This window comes from Cyprinus carpio, chromosome A21 (genome assembly GCF_018340385.1).
Source record: "Cyprinus carpio isolate SPL01 chromosome A21, ASM1834038v1, whole genome shotgun sequence".
Classification (NCBI taxonomy): Eukaryota; Metazoa; Chordata; class Actinopteri; order Cypriniformes; family Cyprinidae; genus Cyprinus; species Cyprinus carpio.
Genome location: NC_056592.1, coordinates 10,865,420 through 10,889,371, shown reverse-complemented (window position 1 = coordinate 10,889,371; position 23,952 = coordinate 10,865,420). Strand labels below are relative to the sequence as shown.

At 34.0% G+C, this 23,952-nt stretch overlaps 2 protein-coding genes and 1 pseudogene across 3 annotated transcripts; 1 reads left to right on the top strand and 2 right to left on the bottom strand.

The window, feature by feature from the left end:
* Positions 1-6,359: 6,359 nt before the first annotated feature.
* On the bottom strand, positions 6,360-11,762 carry LOC109055145 (transforming growth factor, beta 1b). The gene is made up of 8 exons (XM_019072371.2): positions 11,452-11,762; positions 10,908-11,290; positions 9,380-9,637; positions 7,975-8,049; positions 7,756-7,903; positions 7,511-7,661; positions 7,306-7,416; positions 6,360-7,213 (listed from the first exon to the last, which is right to left on the bottom strand). The coding sequence occupies exons 2-8, from the start codon at positions 11,245-11,247 to the stop codon at positions 7,166-7,168; spliced, it is 1,131 nt and encodes a 376-aa protein (XP_018927916.1). The 5' UTR covers positions 11,248-11,290; positions 11,452-11,762; the 3' UTR covers positions 6,360-7,165.
* A 3,017-nt stretch (positions 11,763-14,779) lies between these two features.
* Positions 14,780-18,898, bottom strand: LOC109055146 (B9 domain-containing protein 2). Of its 2 annotated transcripts, none has more exons than XM_042710830.1 (4): positions 18,751-18,898; positions 16,426-16,520; positions 15,667-15,792; positions 14,780-15,410 (listed from the first exon to the last, which is right to left on the bottom strand). In XM_042710830.1, the coding sequence occupies exons 2-4, from the start codon at positions 16,511-16,513 to the stop codon at positions 15,097-15,099; spliced, it is 528 nt and encodes a 175-aa protein (XP_042566764.1). In that variant the 5' UTR covers positions 16,514-16,520; positions 18,751-18,898; the 3' UTR covers positions 14,780-15,096. The 2 variants fall into 2 exon arrangements, with proteins under 2 accessions (XP_042566764.1, XP_018927917.1); XM_019072372.2 differs by lacking the exon at positions 18,751-18,898 and adding an exon at positions 17,197-17,351.
* Positions 18,899-19,722: 824 nt separating this feature from the next.
* On the top strand, positions 19,723-20,548 carry LOC109055158 (annotated as a pseudogene).
* Positions 20,549-23,952: the final 3,404 nt, after the last annotated feature.

The window sequence follows — 23,952 nt, the reverse complement described above, 5'->3', positions numbered from 1 at the left end:
TCTTAATGTAATGTTTATATTTAAATTCACACAAAAAAAAAAACAACAAAAAAAACCTCTCAATTAGTCAATGTCTATGGACGCGACCAGTTCCAAGCGTCGGTTTAATCATTTCGCCGTACATCCTCCTGTAAATTAAAAAATGTTTGATGCATGGCTAGCTGTGCATTATCCCACTTATACCATTATCATTTGCCAGCATTGACAACTAAAAGCTGTTTGATTGTTTGAATGATGTTTGCAGCAAAATATTTGACGTGTAGGGTAAAAACACATTATTTTCCACATACTGTACAATATAGTTTGTCCTCTATGCCCCCTTTCTGAAACGCGTCGATCTTTACAAAGCTCGTTGTTCTGAAAAGTGAGGTGTACGCTGATTGGCCAGCTATCCAGTGCGTTGTGATTGGCCGAATACCTCAAGCGTGTGACAGAAATGTTATGCCCCTTACCATACTGTGATGCCATGTCCTGACGCAACGAGACAAAACCAATTAAATCCATTACAAACAAGTCATTTGTTGCATCCAGTGGGGACATAATTACTGATTATAATTACTTTTACTGTTTTTTTTACACATTGTTTTGCATTGCACTGCGTAAACATAAAACCATGTCTGCATTTGTGATCTGAGATAGGACAGACAACAAGTGCTACTCTACTCTGCTCAAAACATTTGAATCGTCCGTGGCAAATTCTTTAAATATGAAAATGTACTTACAGGCTGTGAGTCAGAATCGCCAGACTGTCCTTGTAAAGTTGGAACTGCCCCTCTTTATAGAAACAACCTTTGTGCACAGCCATAGGGGTGTAACGATTCATCGATATGGATCGATACATCGATACGATGTCTGACGATACGATGCATCGATGCCACACGTAAAATATCGATATCTGTAGTATAAATAGGCACCTTTATTTGCACTGTCCACATTTTCACATAATGTCCGTCTATGCATTACCGCCAACGCGTGCATTCTCATTCAAACTCACAAATCAGGACTCGATATAAGGACTGCCCTTGCCCGAAGGCACAAGGCGAAGCATAAAAGTCGCTCGGGATTGTTGGTGGAATAGTCGAGCGCTGTGTGTGAAGTTTTCAGCGCACACAGACAGCCGCGTCTAGACCGCGTGAATACTAAATAAAGCTCTCTTCCGCTTTTTTGTGCATGGATGAATAAATATAGACAAAATTAAATCAAAATGTGCATTTTGACGAATATCCTAGTAAACACAGTCGTTAGGCATATGTCTTAACGTAAACAGTTGAGAAAGAAAAGGCGTGTGTATCAGTATATATTAAATCCGTGCTTCGGTCTTAAAGTGAAAGCAAACTAATAATAAATCTAATGCTGTCAAAGAAAAATACAAGTGCTCACTGCTCCTGACTAAATAAACCGTTATAACATCAGAAATGATTCATCTATATTTAATTTATAGAGTGAAGACTGTGCAGTTATTTACATGTGATTAGCCTATTACATTTCTGTAGCGTACCTGAAAAACTGAGAGCTGAAAAACCTGAAAATCACTGTTTATTGAACTTTGTTGTATTGTAGTTATTTTCTGCTATTGCTTGTAATTTGGTTATCTGTAGAAAAGATTTTTAACACTGAGCCCATAGTAGCAGCCAGAATTGTTTTTCCAATTGTTTATTTTCTTTATTATTTAAAAAAAAAAATGTGTAGGCCTATTTTTTTTGTTGTGAATGTCCCAATTGAGGTACAGAATGTAAAATTTTCAGATTAATGTTCTTGTTATATATATTAAATCCGTGCTTCGGTTAATAAAAATGTAGATGGTTGTTTAAAATAGATATAAAATATCAAAATATCGATATATCGTTCGATATACTCCTGTATCGAATCGAATCGTAATCGTATCGTAGAATTTTTTGAGGTATCGGAAAATATCGTATCGCTGGGTATGAAAATCGTTATCATATCGTATCGTGACGAATCATCCAATTTACACCCCTACACAGCCATTGTAGGCTACTCTTCCAGGTTCAGGAAACAGTCCTCCGAAAAATGCGCTGCACACATCTGAATATTTGTGTTGAACTGTTCTGGAACAGTGTTGTAAATACAATTTAACCACTGAGTTATGTCCTCTTTTGGAACACCAAACAAAGTAGTTTCGCTTTTACAACGAAACACAGCATCTCCACAACATGGCAGCAGCGGCAGCAATGATACTACAGTGAGAATCACAGTTATACCTTCTTTCTTTGCGTGAACATTTGGGCGGTGTTGTGCAAATCTTCCTACACAGTGACGTAGACATGTGGGGGCATGTTTAAATGAAGCATTTTAGGAGGGCAAGTCTTAACTTTTATAAAGAATATCTCTTTGGGTTTGAGACTTTAGTCTTTGCAACTTTAGGGATCTTATCTAGTCACAAACAGCTTGTAAAACTCCAAAGAGAAATGAAAACTTGAAATTGTATCAAATGACTCCTTTAAATATTGTGGTAAGACCACATTTATTTGAGTTAATTATTTATATATTTAAAAAACAGCGATTTTACCACCTCATTGCTGAGAAATATAACGTGGCTATCCAGTATGTAACTTAAGCTATTTTATCAATGTAAGTCACAGGGCAGCGACGACAAGAAGTTTCCTGTTTTTCTATGTTTGTGTGTGTGTTTGTGTGCATCAATTAAAGCAGCGCATTAATATAGAACGGTGATTAATCTGACTTGGAACTGTCTGTGCATTAAACAGTTTTACTGCACACCTGCCTGCCAATCAGAATCGAATAGTCAGACAGACCATGGTATAAGCATTTATTTGAATTAATTATCAATCGTTTGATCGAGAGAGAGAAAGATGACAGTTGTGTGTGTGAATTACCTGCTGCGTCTCTTTCTACAAACATTAAAGTTGTAATTTTAGCTACTTAAACAGAGATTTTACCTCCTCGTTGCTGAGGAATATAATGCAGTGATCCAGTATCTAAGCAGCGATTTTAACTATTGTTTGGTGGGGGTTATTATGAAGTTTATGTTGGCCTGCTCCTTAACGTTTCTCTGTGCGCAGCGGGATCTCTCTCTCTCTCTCTCTCTCTCTCTCTCTCTCTCTCTCTCTCTCTCTTTCTGTGCAAGTGATGTGTGTGTGGATCAATTAAAGCAGCGCTTAGAATGGTGATTAAACTTACTTGGAACTACCTGTGCATTAAATGGTTTTAATGCATACCTGCCTGCCAATCAGAATCGAATATTCAGACAGACCATGATATAAATTACAATAACACATTGTGTTATAATATAATATTGTTATAATATATATTGCACATGCATCTTTTGCAGTTTTGTGCATGATACAAAGTTCTAAAAATGTGCCGCTCAAGTTTTGATAGGTCTGTAGACCTTTCCTGTTTTTTTTGTTTTGTTTTGTTTTTGTTTTGTTGTTGTTTTTTTTTTTTTGTTTTTGTTTTTTAGCTTTTTTGAACATTATTATATTATATTATATTATATTATATTATATTATATTATATTATATTATATTATATTATATTATATTATATTATATTATGATGGTCATTCAGCATTCTGTACTAAAATCCTCGCAACATTCTGTTATATAAGAGGCCATTCACACAGAAAGTCTTTTTCAATTCCACTGCAATGTTTCCAATGTTTCCAGTTGTTTTCCCAATTGATTTCAACTTTTAAAAAACATCTTTAGACCTTACTCTTTAAAAAAAAAAAAAAAAACAATTACTGCCCTGCATCTCATGTTTTTAAACACAAAAATGCATTCTATATCTTCTAGCAGAAGGATGCACAGGCAGGGGATCATACTGCTCAGGGCTGGTCAAGCACTGCCTATAGTACCACCAAGTTAACAAATATCTTTATTTGTCCCTGACATACAAAGGTGTCTGATTTGTTGGGCAGTATCTTTTAGGAATAAGCAGCCCCAAACTAAATGTGTATTTGTTTTCTGTCTTTTTTAGATTGGTTTAACTGTGCTATCAAGGATCCAGGCTCGAGTTCTTACCGAGACAAGGCCAGGTGATGGTATCCTCCTGGATGTGCTCTTAAATCGTAACCATTAAAAGTATTTGTTATAAGATTAACTGCCTTTACATTCTTCATGCTCAAAGGTTATTTCTCCTTAAGCTATCTGCTTATTTTATATAAGTATTATTTTAATACTGATTTTTGTGCTTTGCAATTCATCCATTGTCATACCCACTTCAACACTTATGATTACATGAAGTAAAACACCAGTGATGTTATGCAAGCTTTTGTTGGTGCAAACTCTGCTCTTGAGAAATCAAAGCCATCATAAATCAATCTGTAAAACAATCCAGCTAATAAACTGGTACTGTAACTAGTACTTAAAGGTACAGTCTCTTAAACCTTATTGGCCAGCAGAAAGTAGTTATCGCTGCAGAGAATGTAGTATAGGCTTCTTGTAATGTATCTGAACTATTACTCTACCAACTGGCCGATTAAAGTTTGGCATATGTAATAAAACACTGCAATTAACTCTGGCAAACAAATCCCCACTCTCAGCATTATTTGACTAAAAACCATCTTGTTTGGATTATGCTTACAATATTGCATTACTGGAGTCAATGATATTTTCATTGAGAAACAAAACCTAAGATTACTTATTTCACTTACATATGCATGCATGTTTAGTGGCATTAAAATAAATCCCCATAATTATTTGGATAGTAGGCCAAGGTAAGCACTCTCAGTTCTGAACTGTAATGAAATTGTATGGTACATGTGTATCCAATAGAGGGCGCCATAGATATTTGTATAAATGATTTAACATGAGGGCAGGAAAAGCCTGCAACACAATCCCTAACAAGTGTAATAAATATTGGAGTGAAATTCCATATTGGAAGCTCAGAATGTCAGAATATATTTTATAACAAACATCTAATCACTTTAGAATCATGTCGAAGAACCTGTATTCATGTCCATTCATTTGTGGAAAGTGCAAATAATACTAAAATAGCTTCACTCCAGTTGTTCCACTAGATGGCAGCATAGGACAAAAATCTAAAGATATCCTCAAACTCTTTACTTCTCCTGTTGGGTAATTCTGGGATTCTGTAACATTCAGACTTTTTGAAGTGGTGGTTCACCAAAAATGAAGTATTAAAAGATATTCACAATACTTTGGTATTACCTTAATAATGAATAAAAATAATTACTGCATTTAAATATATAAATATCTTATTTCTATTTCTATCTTAGACCAAACATTTTGTCATGTCCCTGAGGCAAATCACTAAAATTGTACTTAGAAAATTATTAACAAAATATACACAGTGTTTATAGTTTTTGGCAATAATGTAAGCATTTATTTGTGCTCCTTTCTTGTGAAAAAATATTTTACTAAAAAAATGCAAACTTTAAATTTATGTCCCTTAGTCTGAACACAACCTCGTCACACTAACCATTCTATGCCCATAATAATTTAGACTCCAGAAAATGTGCAGAAAATGGTAAGCAGTAGGCCTATCATACTTTTTATTCATATTTTTGAGGCGTAGTCAGGAAGGATACAGTCAAGATTAACAACTTAACAACTGCTCTCTTACACTACACGAGGAGAAGTGGCCGTTTTGAGAGAAAAACCCCACTCAAACCCGACACAAATATATAGATTTCTCATTGTTTCTAGGTTGTAAACTCATGACAAGGTTGAGTTATTTCATTTATTAATAATTTAATTAAAAAAATATAAAATAGTCTTGGTTTCAGTAAATGTATACTTACCAAAATCATGACAACTCGTATTTTTAAAATACAATATTTGATATAATATGACCACTTAAACTGACAAGCATCCTACATCAGAAATTGCATTCACATTAGTTGCAGAAAGACAGTGCTGGGCATGCAGATATGTTGACCCAGAAAGAAGGGGACAATATGAGTCAAATTGAAGACAATGTATTCCTTCAAATGTGTTACAGTTTTCAACCACGTAACTACTTGTCACATTAATATTTTTTTGGAAAAAAAAATAGGGGAGACAATTAAGGATGAAAGCATTTCTTTCTGATTACCATCTGACATGTTAAGGACTAAAACAATGAAATTGTGGATTTTTTTTAGTTTTTTGTTTTTTTTACACACACTTTCCATATACACACATGTCTATTTTTAACTTCAGTCCCATAAAAAAATAAAAAAAAAAAAATAAGTAAGATAAATGTCATATTTCTTATCATTAAATTGCTATGAGGGACACGTATGTATGTGTATATATATATACAGTATATATATCAAACTGGTAAATAAACATAATTCATCAGAATTAACTGGCTCTAATTCTGTTATATTTTCAGTAACAGTAAAATAAATTACATAAAATGCAGTAATCTTCCACACAGTGTACAAACTTTTAATTCACTTCCTTTTATAAAAACAAACAAACAAACAAAAAAGCCTTGTCAGCTCTGAAGCCATAACAAAATAGCTGGCAGGAAATTGTCTTTCCTGAACACCTGTAACAAATGTGGATTCTGGGAAAAACAGAACAACAACAGTTCAGTGGTGATCACAAATACAGTATACAGCAATAAAATAACACCAACAGCACAGATTTTCAAAAACCTGAATTACATTGTAGCAATGGTGCTTACTTTTGGAGCTAATACATTATGATATTAAAACTGTTTATTCTGTGTTTTCAGAGGGATTAATTACAAAACAAAACAAATATTTTAGAAAAGAATTAAAAATAATTTGCAAGCAAATATTTAAAAACAAGAAAGGTTTTTTTAATGTCAACAGCATAATTAAGTAATAAGTTACAGAACAGAGAATCATTATATTCCACTTAATACATTAAAAAAATTATTCAGAATAATCTACACCTGAACTGTGATGAAAATTTTAAGTCACAGTTTGATTTTCTGCTAAATAATAGTTAACACCTCTATATCAAACAATGAATATTACAACTTTTATGACAACATGTGTAGAGTATCATTCTCAACATAAACGTACAACAGTATAAAACAATCAGTACATCTAAGTGTGGCACAGTGGAGTCAAGTAAAATGAAAAGGACAAGCAGAAAAAAACAGGAATAAAATAGTTCCCCTCAGAAAATACTGGGTTACAGCTGCCTCAAAATGTTCCTCTCTTGATTTTGCTCATCAGAACCAAACAGAGATAGGGCTTTCAGCAACACTTGCAGGTCTTCACAATCATATTTGACAGTTGTTCTACCTGGGAAAAGTTATAGGGGCATTGTTTAGATGATATTTCTGTTGACCACTGATGAAAGTGACATCAAAAACATCAGTAAAATCTATTCTGACCTTATGTTGCCGGCCCACATAGTAAAGGATGGGCAGTGGGTCTAGAACCTGAGGTACACAGCAGGGTTGAGCAGATGCACCAGGATTGTGATGCTTATATAGCGCAAGAACCTGTAGGCAAAGAAAATCAGACAATATCAGACCCATATTTTCGGTCTGTCCAGTTCTAAAACATTTCAAAGCATCTGTCAGTCCTGATTGCTACCTGTGAGTACTTATTTTCTGAAGTCCAGACGAAAGAGCAAGAGCCAGTGCAATAGTTGGCATAATAACCAGAAGGTTCATGTATCCACTTCCAGCCCAGGTCTTTGCGGAAGTCAATGTACAGACTTCTCACACAGCAGCCGTCAGACTTACTGCATTTAACAGGAAGATGGCACACTGTAAGGCTTTTGATATAGTAAGAATAAAGAATATCAATGTTACTTTGTTGTCTCATAAAAGGCTCACTCGGTGCAAACTTGATCTGTTTCAGTTTGACGTTTTCTGCGAGATTTTGATGAGTTGTTGCCATCAAGAGGAAGTGACATTACCAAAATGTGAGGCCTTGGCATATTTACTGCTAAGGTTTCTGTATCACCTCTTACAAGAACCAAACCTGCAAACACAAAGAGCAATGTTAGCTTGTTCTATCAACATCAACACAGGATTTAAATTTTATTTCAAAACCTGGTATTTTGAGTTGAAATGTCTTCTGAGGATCACAGTTATCCGCCATCTTCAGTTGAAATCCTTGCTCTGCCTCTATGAAACAAATTTTGTTTGAAAAAGTTTTATTTTAGTTTTATTATGCATACATTGCATATATGTAATAAACACTTTTAAACAGATAGACCACTCTTATAGTCCCAGTGTTTTCTGTAATATAAAAAGTAAAATAACCATCTGAAGATTAACCTTCAAAATGTTGATCATCATTCTCAGGATGTCATGGTGTTAATATTTTTACTAATTTATTTATTTATTTATTTTCATAATTATTTCATTATTAAAAAGGTTGCAATATTCCAGACCTGTTAGAAAAGTTTTGGGACATGTCTAAATACAGCAGGTTAAAGCCCTGATTTGTGTGTTTGTTTGTTTTCTAGCAATAAACATTACATTAAATAAAAAAAAAGATAAAAGATTTAAAAAATTTAAAAGATTAAAATGTAAATGCAAAAAGAACTACACCCGAAAGACTAACAAGTTTCTGCAAATTTTTGTTTGCAGCAGTGTTATTTTAGTATTATGTATTATGTATTAGTATTACTATTTAATAATAATTTGAACTAGTTTTTATTTTTATATTTTCCATTTTATTTCATTATTAATTTAATTAATAATATAAATTTTGTTATGTGCTTTTGTCATTTTTATTTTAGTCATTCGTTATTTTTTTTTTGTTTTTTGTTTTTATTTGTTTTTTTTTTTTTTTTTTTATTTTAAGCACTTCAATATAGTTTTTTTACATTCCTTTAAGTTTTTAATTACATATTTCCATTTTTCAGCTCATTATTTCAATTACCACAAACTTTTTAAAATATGATTTTATGTATAGTTAATAACACTAAAAAAAATTTTTTTTATTTTTTAAAAAATAAGTTTTTAATCACATATTTCCATTTTTCAGCTCATTATTTCAATTACCACAAACTATTTTAAATATGATTTTTAAGTATAGTTAACAATAACACTGTGTTGCAGTTATTAATAAACATTACCAATAAATAAAAATGTGTTTTTCATTATTTGATTCTTAAGTGATGTATGCAATCAATTCAGTCTGTGTAAAAACTGGAGGGAAAATGGAATGACACAATTTTAAGGATTTTTCAGTAATAGGGAAAAGTTATGCGGTAAGGTTGAATGCAAAATGTGGGACACGGCTAAATTCAAATTAGAAACCTAACTAAAATATCTTTATAACTACAATAAATTTAACAGATTATAATATGTAAGATTTAAATAGATACAGTTGAGTTGGTCATTTAATGGGTTTTAAAAGAGCTCCTTTCCATGCTAGGTTAATTTGACATTAGATGGAAGTTTCTCACAAAAAACATCACATTTGGCAGACAGCACTGATTCTCACCACTTCTCTGCAGCCAGTCTTTCAAGGTCTGCGTCACATCAAACGATAGCCACTTTCTTTGTTTGGGAATAAAGCGTGATTCCAGGTAGCGTGACTTGTTCCCTATGACCTGATACAGCTCCAGTCTCTGCTCTGAACCATCTGGAAACGTTGTGATGAGCAGACGGAGCTCCACCTGGGAGATTATGCGGTTTAAACCCAATGTGTGGTTTATATCTGTGATGTTGAACCATAAGAACTTGTCTGGGTTTTTCTCCACTGGTGATAAAATAGAAAGCAAAAATGTTGGAAATATGACACTGTTTGAATGGAGCACAAAAAGAAGGAAAAAGTGGAGAACAAAGGATGTTTTTTTTGTGTGTGTGTGTGTGTGTGTGTGTGTGTGTGTGTGTGTGTGTGTGTGTGTGTGTGTGTGTGTGTGTGTGTGTGTGTGTCGGAAGGTGGGGGAGATCTCTGTATTATAGTGACAATAACTACAACGGGGTTCTGTATTTAGGTACCAATGAAATATCATTCTGTAAAAACAATATGCTTTAGGTAAGATCTCAAAAAAGTACATTATCGGTAAGATCTCGATGATACTAATGAATCAGAATCTATTGAACAAACTAGTTTACTAAAATAAATCAAAATTCAAATGTGTAAGTGTTCTTTATTGCTTACTCTCGTCAATTGGAAAGATGCATTTATATTGACCTAAAAAAGCTACACATGTACTTTTTACATGTATACACATACATTTGTGGTAGTTTTTATGCTCAAAAATGTTCAGTAAAACTAATAATTTTAAAACATTATTACAGTTGAAAATTTCTTTTTCTATTTTAATATATTCTGAAGATTTATGGATTTATTCTGTGATGGCAAAGCTGCATTTTTAGCAGCGATTACTTCAGTGTCACATGATCCTTCAGAAATCATTCTAGCATGTTGATTTACTGCACAAGAAACAGTTCCTATTATCAATGCTGAAAACAATTGTGCTACTTAATATTTTTGTTGAAAACTATAATCCTTTTTATGATTGTTTGAGGAATATTAAGTTCAAAATAACGTTTTTGTTTGTTTATTTTTTACAAATGTCTGTCCTATGCCTTTTAATCAATTTAATACATTCATGCTGGAAAAAAAAAGTATTACATTATTTTAAAAAATATTACTGATCCCAAAATTACACACACACACTGTTGTCATTGGTTTTGTAAGCTCATTACAGACACCAAACACCCCCCAAACCAGTGCAGTGTTGTCTTGTTTATCCAAATAAGGTTTTAAGAGACAATAACAGATCAAGAGATATTTAGAGTTGAGTGGCACTGTAGTTTACCAAGGATCTCTCAGGATCTGAGTCACTTCATTAGCATTCTCTTAGCAGCCTTCCTTCCTGTCTGTGGTCAGATAATTTGCACACCCCCTCAGTTCTCTGAGGAAATCATTGGGCACATGGCATCTTAGCCATTTAAGTAACGCAGTGTAATCGTTCAAAAATTGACAGGCTAGACAATAGAGAAAAGACAGAGCCACTCACTCAGTTTTATGGTAAATTTGTGAACCTCTTTAGCATAGTATTCCTCCTCCACAGGATCTTCTTTAGGTTGTTCAGGGGGCGCCGCCTGCTCTTCATTTAGCTCCACGGTGCTGTTGTACACTGAGATGAGCTCTGCTGGGATGTTTTGTGACTCCTTTTCCTCATCTACTTCTGGTTCCTTAGACAGTCGTAGCTTGCTGAGAATCTGTCCTCGAATGGCTTCGATGCGCTTTCTCTTTATTAGCTCCAGGTCTAAAGGACTGCATGTTGACAATGCTCCGCTATAGTGCACAAATCCCAACAGGCATTGCAATGCCAGTAATAAACTCTCCACCCTCATGGTCAACGTCGTTGGAATTTATGTAGAGTCTTTGAATGTGGCACTAGATGGTTACAGAAATAAAAGGACTTGAGCACTTCTATATACAATGCTGGTATCACTTTAGCATTGCTACACAATAAGCTGAAAAATCACTGAGATATGGATGCCCATTTGCTGGCACAACAGAATCAATGGATCTGAAATAAAACAAGCAAAACTCACCAATGAAGTCAGTGGTCCAAAAAAAGTACACAATAGCAAGCCACCATGCTTCATTGACAGTACATAGTTTCCATTCGATAACCGCAACGGTTCCTTGGGTCCCACTCAACAGGAACCAACAAATACACGTATTTGAGGTTCAAAGTAATATCAGTTATTTTCGTGTGCAGTACCCTTGATCTCAAAACACTAAAGTTTGCTCTCAGCTCAAGAAATGACAAAAGAGGAAAAGGAAGCAGCAGAGTTTAACCAAATGACACAACACTTCCGTTGCAATACAGTAGTTTCCCCCATAGATTTACCCCAAACTGTGGACAAAATGTGAGGCAAAGGGTTTAAATGAACTCATGATGGCATTCATGTGCTTGGAGTCAGCTGGCTATTGCTATCCACTCGACAATGAATTAAACATTTAGAATGAAATAAGAAATCTTTCCCTAGTTGAACAAGAATTCATTAAAGAATCCTTAACAAACTTCTTATGTTAGATTAAATCCTTCTTAAGGCCAGTTCACAACCATAAACATATTAGGAAACACAACTACGCAATATAATGTTGTTTATTACAGCCATACACTGCAGTTTTGTTGTATGCTACTTTAAATCCTCAAGCTTTTTAATGTTGATTGGATTATGGTTGGCTATCAATGTTCTTATTTGCTAATCAGCTGGAAAAAAAGATTGTTCTGAAAGGGATTCCAACGATATTGTTCTTCTGCGTCATCATTATAGTTGTAGTGTGAACTTCCCAGTTCTCACAGAATTAGAACAATATCACTTTATATTATATACTTCAAGGTCTGTTCATACCAAGTACGATAACTATATAGTGTCCACTTAATGCCGAACTGGTCCATGACAGTTATGTCATAGGTGGTTATACTCTGGGACTTCACCTTCTTTGAGATGGAATTTTTTTTTTTCTGCTGTTGTGCTGAACTTTGACGCAAGTATATTGTGGCCTTTAGGATACTGCTATCTCATGTGTGAGTATTGAACTTATTTCTCAGAAGTATTCATTTATTTATATGTAAAACTTTTTTAATGAGTAAGAAATTAACAAGGTTAGTTAGGTATGTTAAGGTAACAGTTAAATGGCACAACACAATAATTATGCTAGGGCTGCAGTTTATCTGTTAGAATATCTTCCACATCTTGTGTTTACAGAATGCTGACTCAATTCCCAAAGGAGGTATCCTACCTTCAAACTTGAGTACACTTAGAAGAAAGCAGACAGTGTTTAGCAGTAAATTAGCACAGGTACCAAAAAAAGACGACAGCTATACACTCATCAATGTAAAAAAAAAAAAAAAACACCCTCCCCCACCTTTCTTTCTGTCTATATAAAGAAACAGAATTTAAGAGAGGAACTGATGAACGTCAGTACAAGAAGGATGTGAAACAGTGCATCAATACTCTTAGCACACAGCGCTTCAAAACATTTCTTAAACAAGATGATGTCAATATATATTTTTTTAAATGGTTGTTTTTTTATCATTATATATACATACATATACAGTCATGGGCAAAAATATGGGCACCCTTGGTAAATATGATCAAAGAAGGCTGTGAAAATTAATCTGCATTGTTAATCCTTTTGATATTTTATTTAAAAAAAATCACAAAAATCTAAACTTTAATTGGATAATAAGAATTTAAAATAGGGGGAAATATCATTATGAAATAAATGTTTTCCCTTTAATACACATTGACCACAATTAACGGCACCCTTTTATTGAATTCTTTTTTAAACCTCCATTTGCCAGGTTAACAGCTCTAAATTTTCTGTTGTTTTTGAGGTTTGTGTTTGGATTATTGTACAGTTGGATGATCCAAACATGGCCCATTATAAGATTTCTAACAGAGTCAGTCACTTAGTGATTTTTTATCTGTTGGTATTTGATAGAATCCATGATGCCATGTGTCTAAACAAGATGTACAGGACCTCCAGCAGAAATATAGGCCCACAACATCAAAAATACAGCTGTATATTTCATTGTACACATGGGATACTTTTTATCCCTGTTTTCACCAAACCCATCTTGAGTGTTTGCTGCTAAAAAGCTCATTTTTAGTTTCATCTGATAATAGAAGCCAGTCCCATTTGAAGTTCCAGTCGTGTCTGATAAATGAATACGCTGGAGTTTTGTTTTTGGAGATTTTTTTCTTGAAACCCTACTAAACAACATGTGCTGATGTACATAGGGGCTGTTTGACAATTTTTTTTTTTTAAGGTTTTCTGACCCCGAGACTCAACAGTTTTCTGCAATTCTCCAGCTGTGGTCCTTGGAGAGTCTTTAGCCACTCAAACTGACCTCCTCACCATGCATTAGGATAGAGACACACATCCTCTTCCAGGCAGTTTTGTAACATTTTCTGTTGATTGGAAATTCTTATTGTCCTGATAATGGAAATGGGAATTTTCACTGCTCTAGCTCTTTTCTTAAAGCCAGTTCACTAATTTGTGAAGCTCAATTATCTTTTGCTGCACATCAGAAATATATTCTTTGGTTTTTCTCATTGTGATGGATGATTAAGGGCATTTGGGCTTTGTTTTCCTGTGAAACAGGAAGCCTTGGATGTATAATTTCATGTTCATAATCACCCTGGTGTGCTCAAAATTGTGAATATGAATGGGAATATACTTCAGAGATATTCATAAGAATTTGTAGGGGTGCCAATAATTATGTCTAATTTGTATTTGTGTATTTGAGAAAAACATTTATTTCATAATGATGTTTCCCCCCATTTTAAATTCTTATTATCTAATGAAAGGTTAGAATTTTGTGAATTTTTCAAATAAAAGATCAAAGATTACCAATGCAAATTAATTTTCACAGCCTCCTTTGATCATATTTACCAAGGGTGCCCATATTTTTGCCCATGACTGTGTATGTGTATATATATATATATATATATATATATATATTATATATATATATATATATATATATACACACACACACACACACACGTACACACATATAATTGAGTAGTCTTTTAAATATTCTTCTTTGACTTTGACTCACCATAGCCTGCTGATTGCAAAAATGAGCTGTAACCTTACTCGCTCTTTTATCTTTTTTAGTCTCACTAAAACAGTTTCAAACTCTAAACAGGAAATTAGAAAAATGTGATAAAGAGCTGATTCTCAGTATCTACAAAACACACAGCATGCTACAAAATGTTACAGTATATATATAAAACAAAAACTATGTTCTGACACTATGTACTGACCGGAACTGTGTCAGGTTTTACTTTGATAGGACTTTTTCATATCAACCCTTGATGAATGACTTAAAAATGTTTAATTCAGAAATGATAACCATTTAAAAACTGCCAAATTTAATGGCATCAAAACAAAATACAATGCTATAAAACATACAAAGTGTACAAAAAAATGTACGAAATGAAATAAAAAAGTATTGTTTGAGATCCAAAGCGCAAAAACACATTATCAGTCTGTAGAGATACATCAATCACTTACAATTTCAGTCAACTCCCTGTATAACATACTAAATTCAACATTTTTGCATTCACACATACCTTACAGAACTACCTCCAGCTCATTATAACTAAATATTTTACCTTCTTTTCACTCCATATATCTCTGATCTGAAATGTGTGACAATCTGCAGTCCATTCTCAGCTCTCCACACCATATCTGTCAAAGTGGCGCAGAATAACGCACAGCTCTAGTTCAACTGTGCCCATGCCAACTGTGTGGAGTCTGTATCGGTCTGCGCCACTGTAAATGAGATCTGGCGAGCGCAGCTGTGGACCTCCTCCGACAAACATCTCAGCAAGTTGATCCTGCCAGGATCCCAGCGGTCGCCATGTCACACACTGCAGACGATGCTGTCCTGGGCTTGATGGTATGTGGATATAACCATAGCCATACAGCTGGCATCGGCCAAAAGAGTCCTGATGCCACACTTGGAGATGAAGCTTTGGCCATCCTAAAAGTAGAAAATGCCTCTATAAATGAAATCATGCCTAAGTCAAGTCACCTTTATTTATATAGTGCTTTTAACAATACAGATTGTGTCAAAAAGCAACTATACAGCATTAAATAGGAAAATAGTGTGTCAATAATGCAAAAGGGCAGTTCATCACTGATGTCATCATCCAGCTCAGTTCAGTTTAAATAGTATCTGTGCAATTAAAATTGTGATTATAAACTCTTTCTGCCACTCTAAAACTCAAGATGAATACCTTGTAGGCCCTTAGTAGTGTAGTGCAAATCAATGGGATGACTCCAGTATGCCATGTCCCCTGTTTGAGGCATGTCCACTTGAGTCTGGCCTTCCTTCAGACCTGAAAGAAGTCTCCATGCTCCTCCTGAATGGTATAAAGTGAAAAAGGTTTTAGTACTTCATATTAAGACAAACTTTGGGATGTCAAGTAAACATTAAAATAATAATTCATAAAATAAAAACATAAAAACATTCTTTACACCATTAAAATGTAATTGTCTATAAGACCAGTGTTTTCTGGTCACCACTAAGTGAATATGGAGATGAAAAAATTTATATATTTAAATGTTTTAGCATTCTCTCACAAAATATTTGTGTTCTTTTGCAAAAGCATTGCATTCTGTGTTCTCTCACAAAACATATATTTCAATGTTTTTGCATTGTCCCGCAAAATATTTGTGTTCTTTTACAAAAGTATTGCGTTTTGTGTTCTCTCACAAAACTATTGCGCTCTTCCTCCCAGCTCATATTATTATTATATATTATATTACCATCACAAAAGTTTTAAAGTATTGCGTTTTGTGTTCTCTCACAAAACTATTTTTTTTAAGTTTTGAGAACACAATTCTTTTGAGAGAAAATGCAAAATAATTAAAATACAATTATTTTGCATATATATATTTTTTTTTCTTAACTATCATCACATCCCTTTAGGGGTACGTAAAACTTCACTTTTTAACATAGTATAACACATTTCATAATAAAACAAAAAGGACACCTGTGTGTACGCCCCATTTGCAGAAGAGGCTGTTCTGTGGGAATCCGGTGGCCCCAATGATTTGTCCAATTATATGCAATTCTGCCATAAGAGTCCTGAAATATCATTATGCAGTGTGTTAGTTATCACATCCATCTGTTCAAATGGCTATATAACCAATTTCATACACTGTATTAGCATATTCCACTAATCATATATTTTGAAATTCATACGTTTAATATATATATATATATATATATATATATATATATATATATATATATATATATATATTTTTTTTTTTTTTTTTTTTTTTTTTGCTCCAACATTTTAGCATTGACAAACTTTATAAACGTCATACTTATCTGCTATAAATAAAACTTTTAGACCAGTTACAAGTTCATTGGGTGCATTAAAACAGGTTTAGATAACAGATTTAGGCTGTTTCTCAATATGCGTTCTTCAGCGATCTTGCGTCCTTGTGTTCTCGCTCTACGTCATCATTAACCGTCGAAGGTCAATTCCGAACTTGCTCAAGAACACACGTACAGAGGCCGCGTGAAAGTTCCCGGATGTGTTCTTGATATCGAGGATGCATCGAGTGCAGACTTGAGAGAATCGAGCCGTTAGAAATCCCAGTTTTTAGTTAAGTCTATCTACAGATATCTAACGTTAACCGCACCTAGTCACTAGCGTAAATTAAAACTAACAGATCGCTAACGTTAACGACCTATCTACACACGTTTCACAACTCCATTAACAAAGCAGAACAGTTAAAAGTAACACTCGTACCACAATCACCACAGTCGACTCATTGATCGGCAATGTTGGTAAGACTAGAAAACGAGCAACAACGCTAAACCAGCAAATTCGCTCCCTGTTTACAGCGCCTTCCTGTCGTCAAGGATGATTTCCTTAGCAACTCACTTCCTCGTGCTATGTGTTTGTGGATATTCTTAGTTTGACGAGGTTTGTGTCTGCCATCTGGCGGCACGTGCTTGTGTTGCATTGCAAGCAAAGAGGAAGAGGCAGCGTTAACATTGCACTTCAGTGGAAGTCCTAAGAGTCCTTTCTTGTTTTCTCGTGATTATCTCGTGATCTCGACATAACAAAAACTGTTTTCTCGTTATCACGACTGTATTTTCTCGTGATCTCGACATAACAACAGTTGTTCTCTAAGTTACACAACTTTGTGTATCCACTTTACTGTACACGTTTGGGACAGAATAAGGACCTTCTTCGTGATCGCTATAATTTGAGCAGTATTGTTAATTATTGACATTTAATCAATTCATAAATGTTAAATGCTTATATATTTTTGCTTTAATATATTTTGTATCGTTAAGTTCTTGCTAGATGCATTATATCTCATCACAGTTTTACCACTGTTGTGATAAACTAACTGTTTCAATTCATTCTCATTTGATGTTTTTTTATGTAAACTATTGTTTGTATGTAGCCTAACTGGATCGTATGTAGCCTAACAGGATGGCCTTTCAAAAAAAATGAAAACACCTTATCTTTATTGTGCATGTCAATGTGACAACTGATACACTGTTTTTCAAAATTTACTGAACCAGATAGCAGTGCAGTCAAGATTAAATATGAGACATGTGATGAGAAACCTCCCAAAAGTGTGAAAATATTATTCATTTTGTACATTTAGGATACATAAAATGCTAGCTGCCTGTATGGGTGAATGTTTTGGCATAAATTCAGCAACTTATATGACAGCTCCACTGAGGTTTAACCAGTTAACATTATGCAACATTACACTCTTTACATTTGTATTTTGTTAGACAAATGGAGAGTAAAATATGTTCCAGTGCGTGTCTGTCACTACACATGTCAACTTCTTAGAACATCCCCTGAAGATGTCATGTTTATTTAATACTTTGATGTTTACATAGTGCACTCAATAACAGCATGTGCCAAACATAAGGTTCTCTTCTCCCTGTGGCCCAAAGTATCCACCTCAGGTAGACATCAATGCCACATCTCAAACCCTCAGAGACCACATTTGTACAAATACACAGACAAATAATGAATATTTAATGAGACTCATAATTGAAACGCAAGGGACTGTGTGTGAGTGGATTCTGATGTAACCTCCAAGATTGACATGATGTGGTTATGAAGATCAACACAGTAAGTGCATATCCTATTTTAACACACATAATAAAAAATAAAAGACTTAAAAAAATATTTTCTCTCTCTTACACACAGAATGCGTACTTTGTTTCTACATCTACTACTACTAATTATTAGGCAAACAGAAGTTTAATCTTTATAAAACATTGCATCAGTCACCTTAACTTCATCACAAGTTAAAGAGCAAAACCTCACCTGTACTGATGACTGAAAGGACTATTGAGGGCCAGACACTGTTTTGAGGCCTATAAAACAAGGCATTATAGTGACTGAAATCACTTATGTTGGCTTTGTCACTCCAAATATTCTGTGCAAATGGGATTTTGAATCAAATCAGTGCATTTATATGGACTAATACACATTGGAAATCAAAATGTGACGTGAATTACATTAGCACATGCATTTGTGCTACAATGGAATCTAATTTAATATTAAGAAATATTCTCTTTTTTGATGACTCAGATGGAATAAGTTCACAGTATTCAGAAATATTCTTTAAACTTAAATGTTTTAATGCAATAAGTTTCCCCAAATGGTTTGAAATTCCTTAAAAGAACAAACATCGTATTGAATGGGTGCTGTCAGAGTTCAAACAACTGCTAAAAACATCACAAAAATCCACAAAGCTCAAGTCATTCAATTAACATCTTGAGAACTGAAAAGCTATATGTTTGTAAGAAACAAATCCATTCTAAACAGTTCTAAACAAATATGTTGATGGATTTTTGGTAAATGGATGGTTAAAAGTTAAAAGCCTTGATGGATTTGTTTATTACAAACACACAGCTTATTCACACATACACACAAACAAGCCGGTGGGATTCAATACATAACTTGTGACAAAATATTTGAAAATGTTATTTAAAGTGTGATGTTCTAGTGGCACTCAGCACTCATTCTCTCTCTGTGCCTTCAACAACAGTGGCAAGAGAAACCCCTGCTGAAGATCTGCAGCATGGAGGAAGAATTTCATACATTACAGTATTATTCAGAAATCAGTATTTAATAACAGCATCTATGGGTAAATGTGATCTCTATGCCTTATGCTTCTGAAGATAATTCTAATTTGAATGAATCTAAATCTAACATCACTCAAACTGTATTGCTGGATCAAACTGTACCTGTGAACATGTTCTTGTCTGTGACCCTGTGTGTAATTTTCCTTTATGTCAGTTAGGTCATGATCTTCACCTTGAGGAAAAAGAGGAAGCATCCTGCTATATTTTGTTTGGACACATGCTTTGGGTTAATACGCTCAATCTTTTTATGAGTGTAGTGTTGTTTGTGTGTGCTCTTTATAGGCTTTTTGTTATGAAAATTGTCTGCCTTGTGCTTCTCGTTGCTGCAACAGCCCTCTGTCGGTTTCTACCTTGAATCTGGCTTTAATGTCACTAGAGGTATGTGGCCATCTGCTTCCCTCTCAGACATGCAGAAATCACCACTTACGGAATAACTAACGTAGCCATCGGTGTCATTTGGATGATAAGCTGGATTCAATCCCTGTCTGAGATTATTGTCTTCTATTCCATTGATACCACAAACATAGCAATGCATTTGTTCTGCTCAATAACTACTCTTTTCAGGTTGCAGGTCTATAAGAAACTTGATATAGCTTTCACATGTATATTTTTCATGTCTCTGTGTTTTGTTATTATCTTTACTTATGCCTCTATAGCAGCTGTGGCTAAAACAGCCGCCTGTGATAAAATGTCAGCCAAAAAAGCAAACAAAACTGTTCTGTTGCATCTAATACAGCTGGGTCTCTATGCTGCATCTATTTTAGTTGGAGTTATCCAAGAAGCTATTTTCATTTATACTGACTATGTGACTTTATTGAATGTGATGTATTTTTGCTTTGTGGTGTTTATGATTTTTCCTCTTATATGGTCTGAGAGACCAGGCCTTCAGCTGTTTATTTAAATACTACTTCACTTTTGGTTTCAAAAGGAAAAACAGTTGTAATACAGAAATACATTTAGTATCAGGAGATTGAGATATATTTACGTACCTGGCGGTTATTTAAATGTTATCTAAAATGCTTTAGAAAATAAATTAAGTTTTGATACAGAAAAAGACTTACTAGCAGTAATATATAGATAGATTTTTAATGTAACAGTTTGTGGCTGTGAAATTGTGTGGGATATGAGAAAATGTTTTGTAAGCATTGTTTTTATTTGTCAATGTTTTGCACTTTTCTGGCCATGTGACAAACATAATCACAGTTAATATTGAGGTTCTTTAGCTTTTTTGTCTTTTGTAATTCTATGCAACATATGTAACATCAAATTGGTCTCAGAAGTAACAGCCTTTTTGAAAGTTATACAATAAGAAAAATAAAATACACTCTCATTAGAACTGACCACTTGATCAAACATTTCTTTTTTTGGTAACATGATTATGTAGATAGAAATTCATTTTATAAACAATTCATATTCAAATAATTTACATGCAGATTTTGCCCATTTGACAAATTTACAATACTTAGCTTTACAAACTAGATTTTGCAGGAAACCTGAGAAAATTAAACTAATAAATGTATAGCAATTTTTTAATATTTTATATAATATGCCTATCGTTTCATCATAAGAAGGAAAGGTAAACTGGTTTGTGTGCGTGATTGGCACATGTTTTGGCAAGCAGACCATGTATTTTTCTCTGTGTGTTTGTGTTTGTGTGTGTGTTTGTGTTTGTGTGTGTGTGTGTGTGTGTGTGTGTGTGTGTGTGTGTGTGTGTATGGATGTACCTTCAAAAATGCATGTCCATATTCATACAGGCATGTCAGAACTTGTAAGCCACAGATTTTCTTTTCCCCAAACCAGTGAAGCACAAAAGCCGCCCCACAGCTCTGAAGATTTCATTGATCATATCACCCACAGTGCAGCTTGCCTACAAAACAGAGAAGAGGGTATCACAAAAGTGGGCTTATCTAAACTGATGGCCGTTTTCAAACTGGTGGTGGTGTAAATCATGCAGTGAAAATCACACAGTAAAAATGATGCCTCATACCTGAACCCAGCAGGGTTTTTTGTTAACACTTTATAATAACGTTCTGTTATAAGTCATTTATAAATTATTAGTTAATGATGAACTGGTCATTTAAAAAACATGACTATACTTTCAGAAATGATTAATAAGTAATAAGTTAACATTTTAGTAATGTTTTATTAATTCTGTTATAAGTCACTTTTACGTTATTAGTTAATGATGAACGAATTATTTACAAAACATGACTATATGTTCATAAATGATTAATGAGTGGTATGCTAACGATTTACAAATGTGTTGTAAGTCATCTTAAAAAAAAGTTTAAATCATGAAATAAATCAAACTGAAGTTATTAGTTGATACATTATTGATCACTTATAAATCATTGAAGTATTTATGTCAAAACTGTTTTGTATAATTATCTCAATAAACAATTGTTAATCGTGAACAAATGATGAACAAACCATTAGTAAATGATCAGTATATGATTTATTTGCAAATTTGTTAGCTGGTCTGTGTTCAAAAGTACAAACATGCAGGTATGCTAAAGCACTATTTTTAAGAAGAGTAATTCATTTGTTTTGAAGTGGATAACCATTTATAAATGCCTTAGTCAGGTGATTCCAGTGTGTTGTGTTAAATCCTTTCACTCATCAGCACAGACATGTGTTCTGTGTGGAGTGTGTGGATCTAGTGATGAAGTGAACCCCTTCCACTGGAGCTCACATCAGGTGCACAGAGTTAAAGACTCCATGTGTGTCAGAGAAGACAGCTGTCTATACCCTCACCAGTCAGTACTTACAGTAGTACACACTACAAAGTGTTCAACACCTGTTATAGATGATGTGTAAACACATGAATAAATCATTTACAAAGCTTTCTGCATCCCCTAATCTAAAGTGTAAACTATTCATCACTTGTAAATGTGTTACATATCATTTGATTTATTTCATGATTTAAACTTTTTTAAAGATAACTTACAACACATTTGTAAATCGTTAGCATACCACTCATTAATCATTTATGAACATATAGTCATGTTTTGTAAATGATTCGTTCATCATTAACTAATAACTTATAAGTGACTTATAACTGAATTAATAAAACATTACTAAAATGTTACCTTATTACCTATTAATCATTTATGAAAGTATAGTCATGTTTTGTAAATGATTAGTTCATCATTAACTAATAATTTATAAATGACTTATAACAGAACGTTATTATAAAGTGTTACCGTTTTTTTTTTTTTTTTTTTAACCTGAAACAGTATTAAAATTATTCAGATGGTAGGCCTATACACTCAGGGCCGCGTTATCCTAATAGGCAACATGGGCTTGCAGCTCAGGGCCCCGAACACTAGGGGGCGCCCCCGAGTCAGTTCTCTTTTGCATTTTATATAGGGTTGCCAACCTTTCCATATAATATGGAATCGTCCCGTATTTAAGGCATCAGTTTGCCCCATATTTGCATGTATATGCCATATGACCACCTAGACCATACAAATAACAAATAAATGATTATTTTTCCAAAGCATTGTTTGACTTGCGAACGTAGCCACTCAAGGAAGGCTTTAAGACCAAGTTGAATCCTCTGCTGCCTAGTCACTCCCACTACACAGCGAGCGGGACTCATGTTTTGATTTCTGCAAATCAGTTTGGTTGAATGCAAAGACGTGATTATTGATCACAAGTATACAACATCCAGCTAGAAATATACTATCTACCTTTAAATGTTTGCAATAGACCAAGGCTATGGAATAACTTTCCTTTATCTGTGAAAGCTTCAAATTCTGTCTATGAGTTTAAAACTTTTCTTATTGTCTTATTATTGTCTTATTTTCTTATTAAAATTTTTTTATTGTCTTTTTAAACTTTGTATGTTAAATTATTTTTTGGCTAAGCTACGTTAGCCCAGTGCCCCGCAAAAGCTGACTAACTTACATTCCTCCCAAACATCTGTTTTGGGATTGTGTATGTTTAATGAGCAGTTACAAAATTCTACAAAATGACGGATTGCTTTATGGCAGCAACAAATGCACATGTACAGAGATGGTCTTATTTTAGTGGGAGGTCTGCAGAGAACATGTAAACGCCAGCTTGGATCAGGTGCCTTGATAACTAATCACATCACAGCCATGGTGCCATTGAATTTTTATCAGAGTTTTGAGAAAAGGCAATAGTCATTATTGGGTACCAGAGAAATCAACGAGAAGTGCCATAAATGGAATCCAACGTCGCAAAAATTGCCTGTGACTTCTTATAACAGCAGTTTTTCCCTGTGTAAACTCTAAATATAGAAAATTCTAAAATGTTTAATGGCAAATGTGTTGAAGATTAGTCAATAGGCTGTTAATCAAATAAGCTGTTTTCCCAACAAAAGCATCTCTTCCACTGACCAAAAAAAAAAAAA

Excerpts from the sequence above, each read along its gene's own strand:
- LOC109055145 (XM_019072371.2), bottom strand. The coding sequence starts at position 11,247 with ATGAGGGTGGAGAGTTTATTACTGGCATTGCAATGCCTGTTGGGATTT. Across the intron at positions 7,417-7,510 it reads CAGAAAATAAGTACTCACAG|GTTCTTGCGCTATATAAGCA; the intron begins GTAGCAATCAGG and ends CTTTGCCTACAG. Across the intron at positions 7,214-7,305 it reads ATGTGGGCCGGCAACATAAG|GTAGAACAACTGTCAAATAT; the intron begins GTCAGAATAGAT and ends AACTTTTCCCAG.
- LOC109055146 (XM_042710830.1), bottom strand. The coding sequence starts at position 16,513 with ATGGCAGAATTGCATATAATTGGACAAATCATTGGGGCCACCGGATTC. Across the intron at positions 15,793-16,425 it reads CAAATGGGGCGTACACACAG|GAGGAGCATGGAGACTTCTT; the intron begins GTGTCCTTTTTG and ends TATACCATTCAG. Across the intron at positions 15,411-15,666 it reads CACTACTAAGGGCCTACAAG|GATGGCCAAAGCTTCATCTC; the intron begins GTATTCATCTTG and ends TTCTACTTTTAG.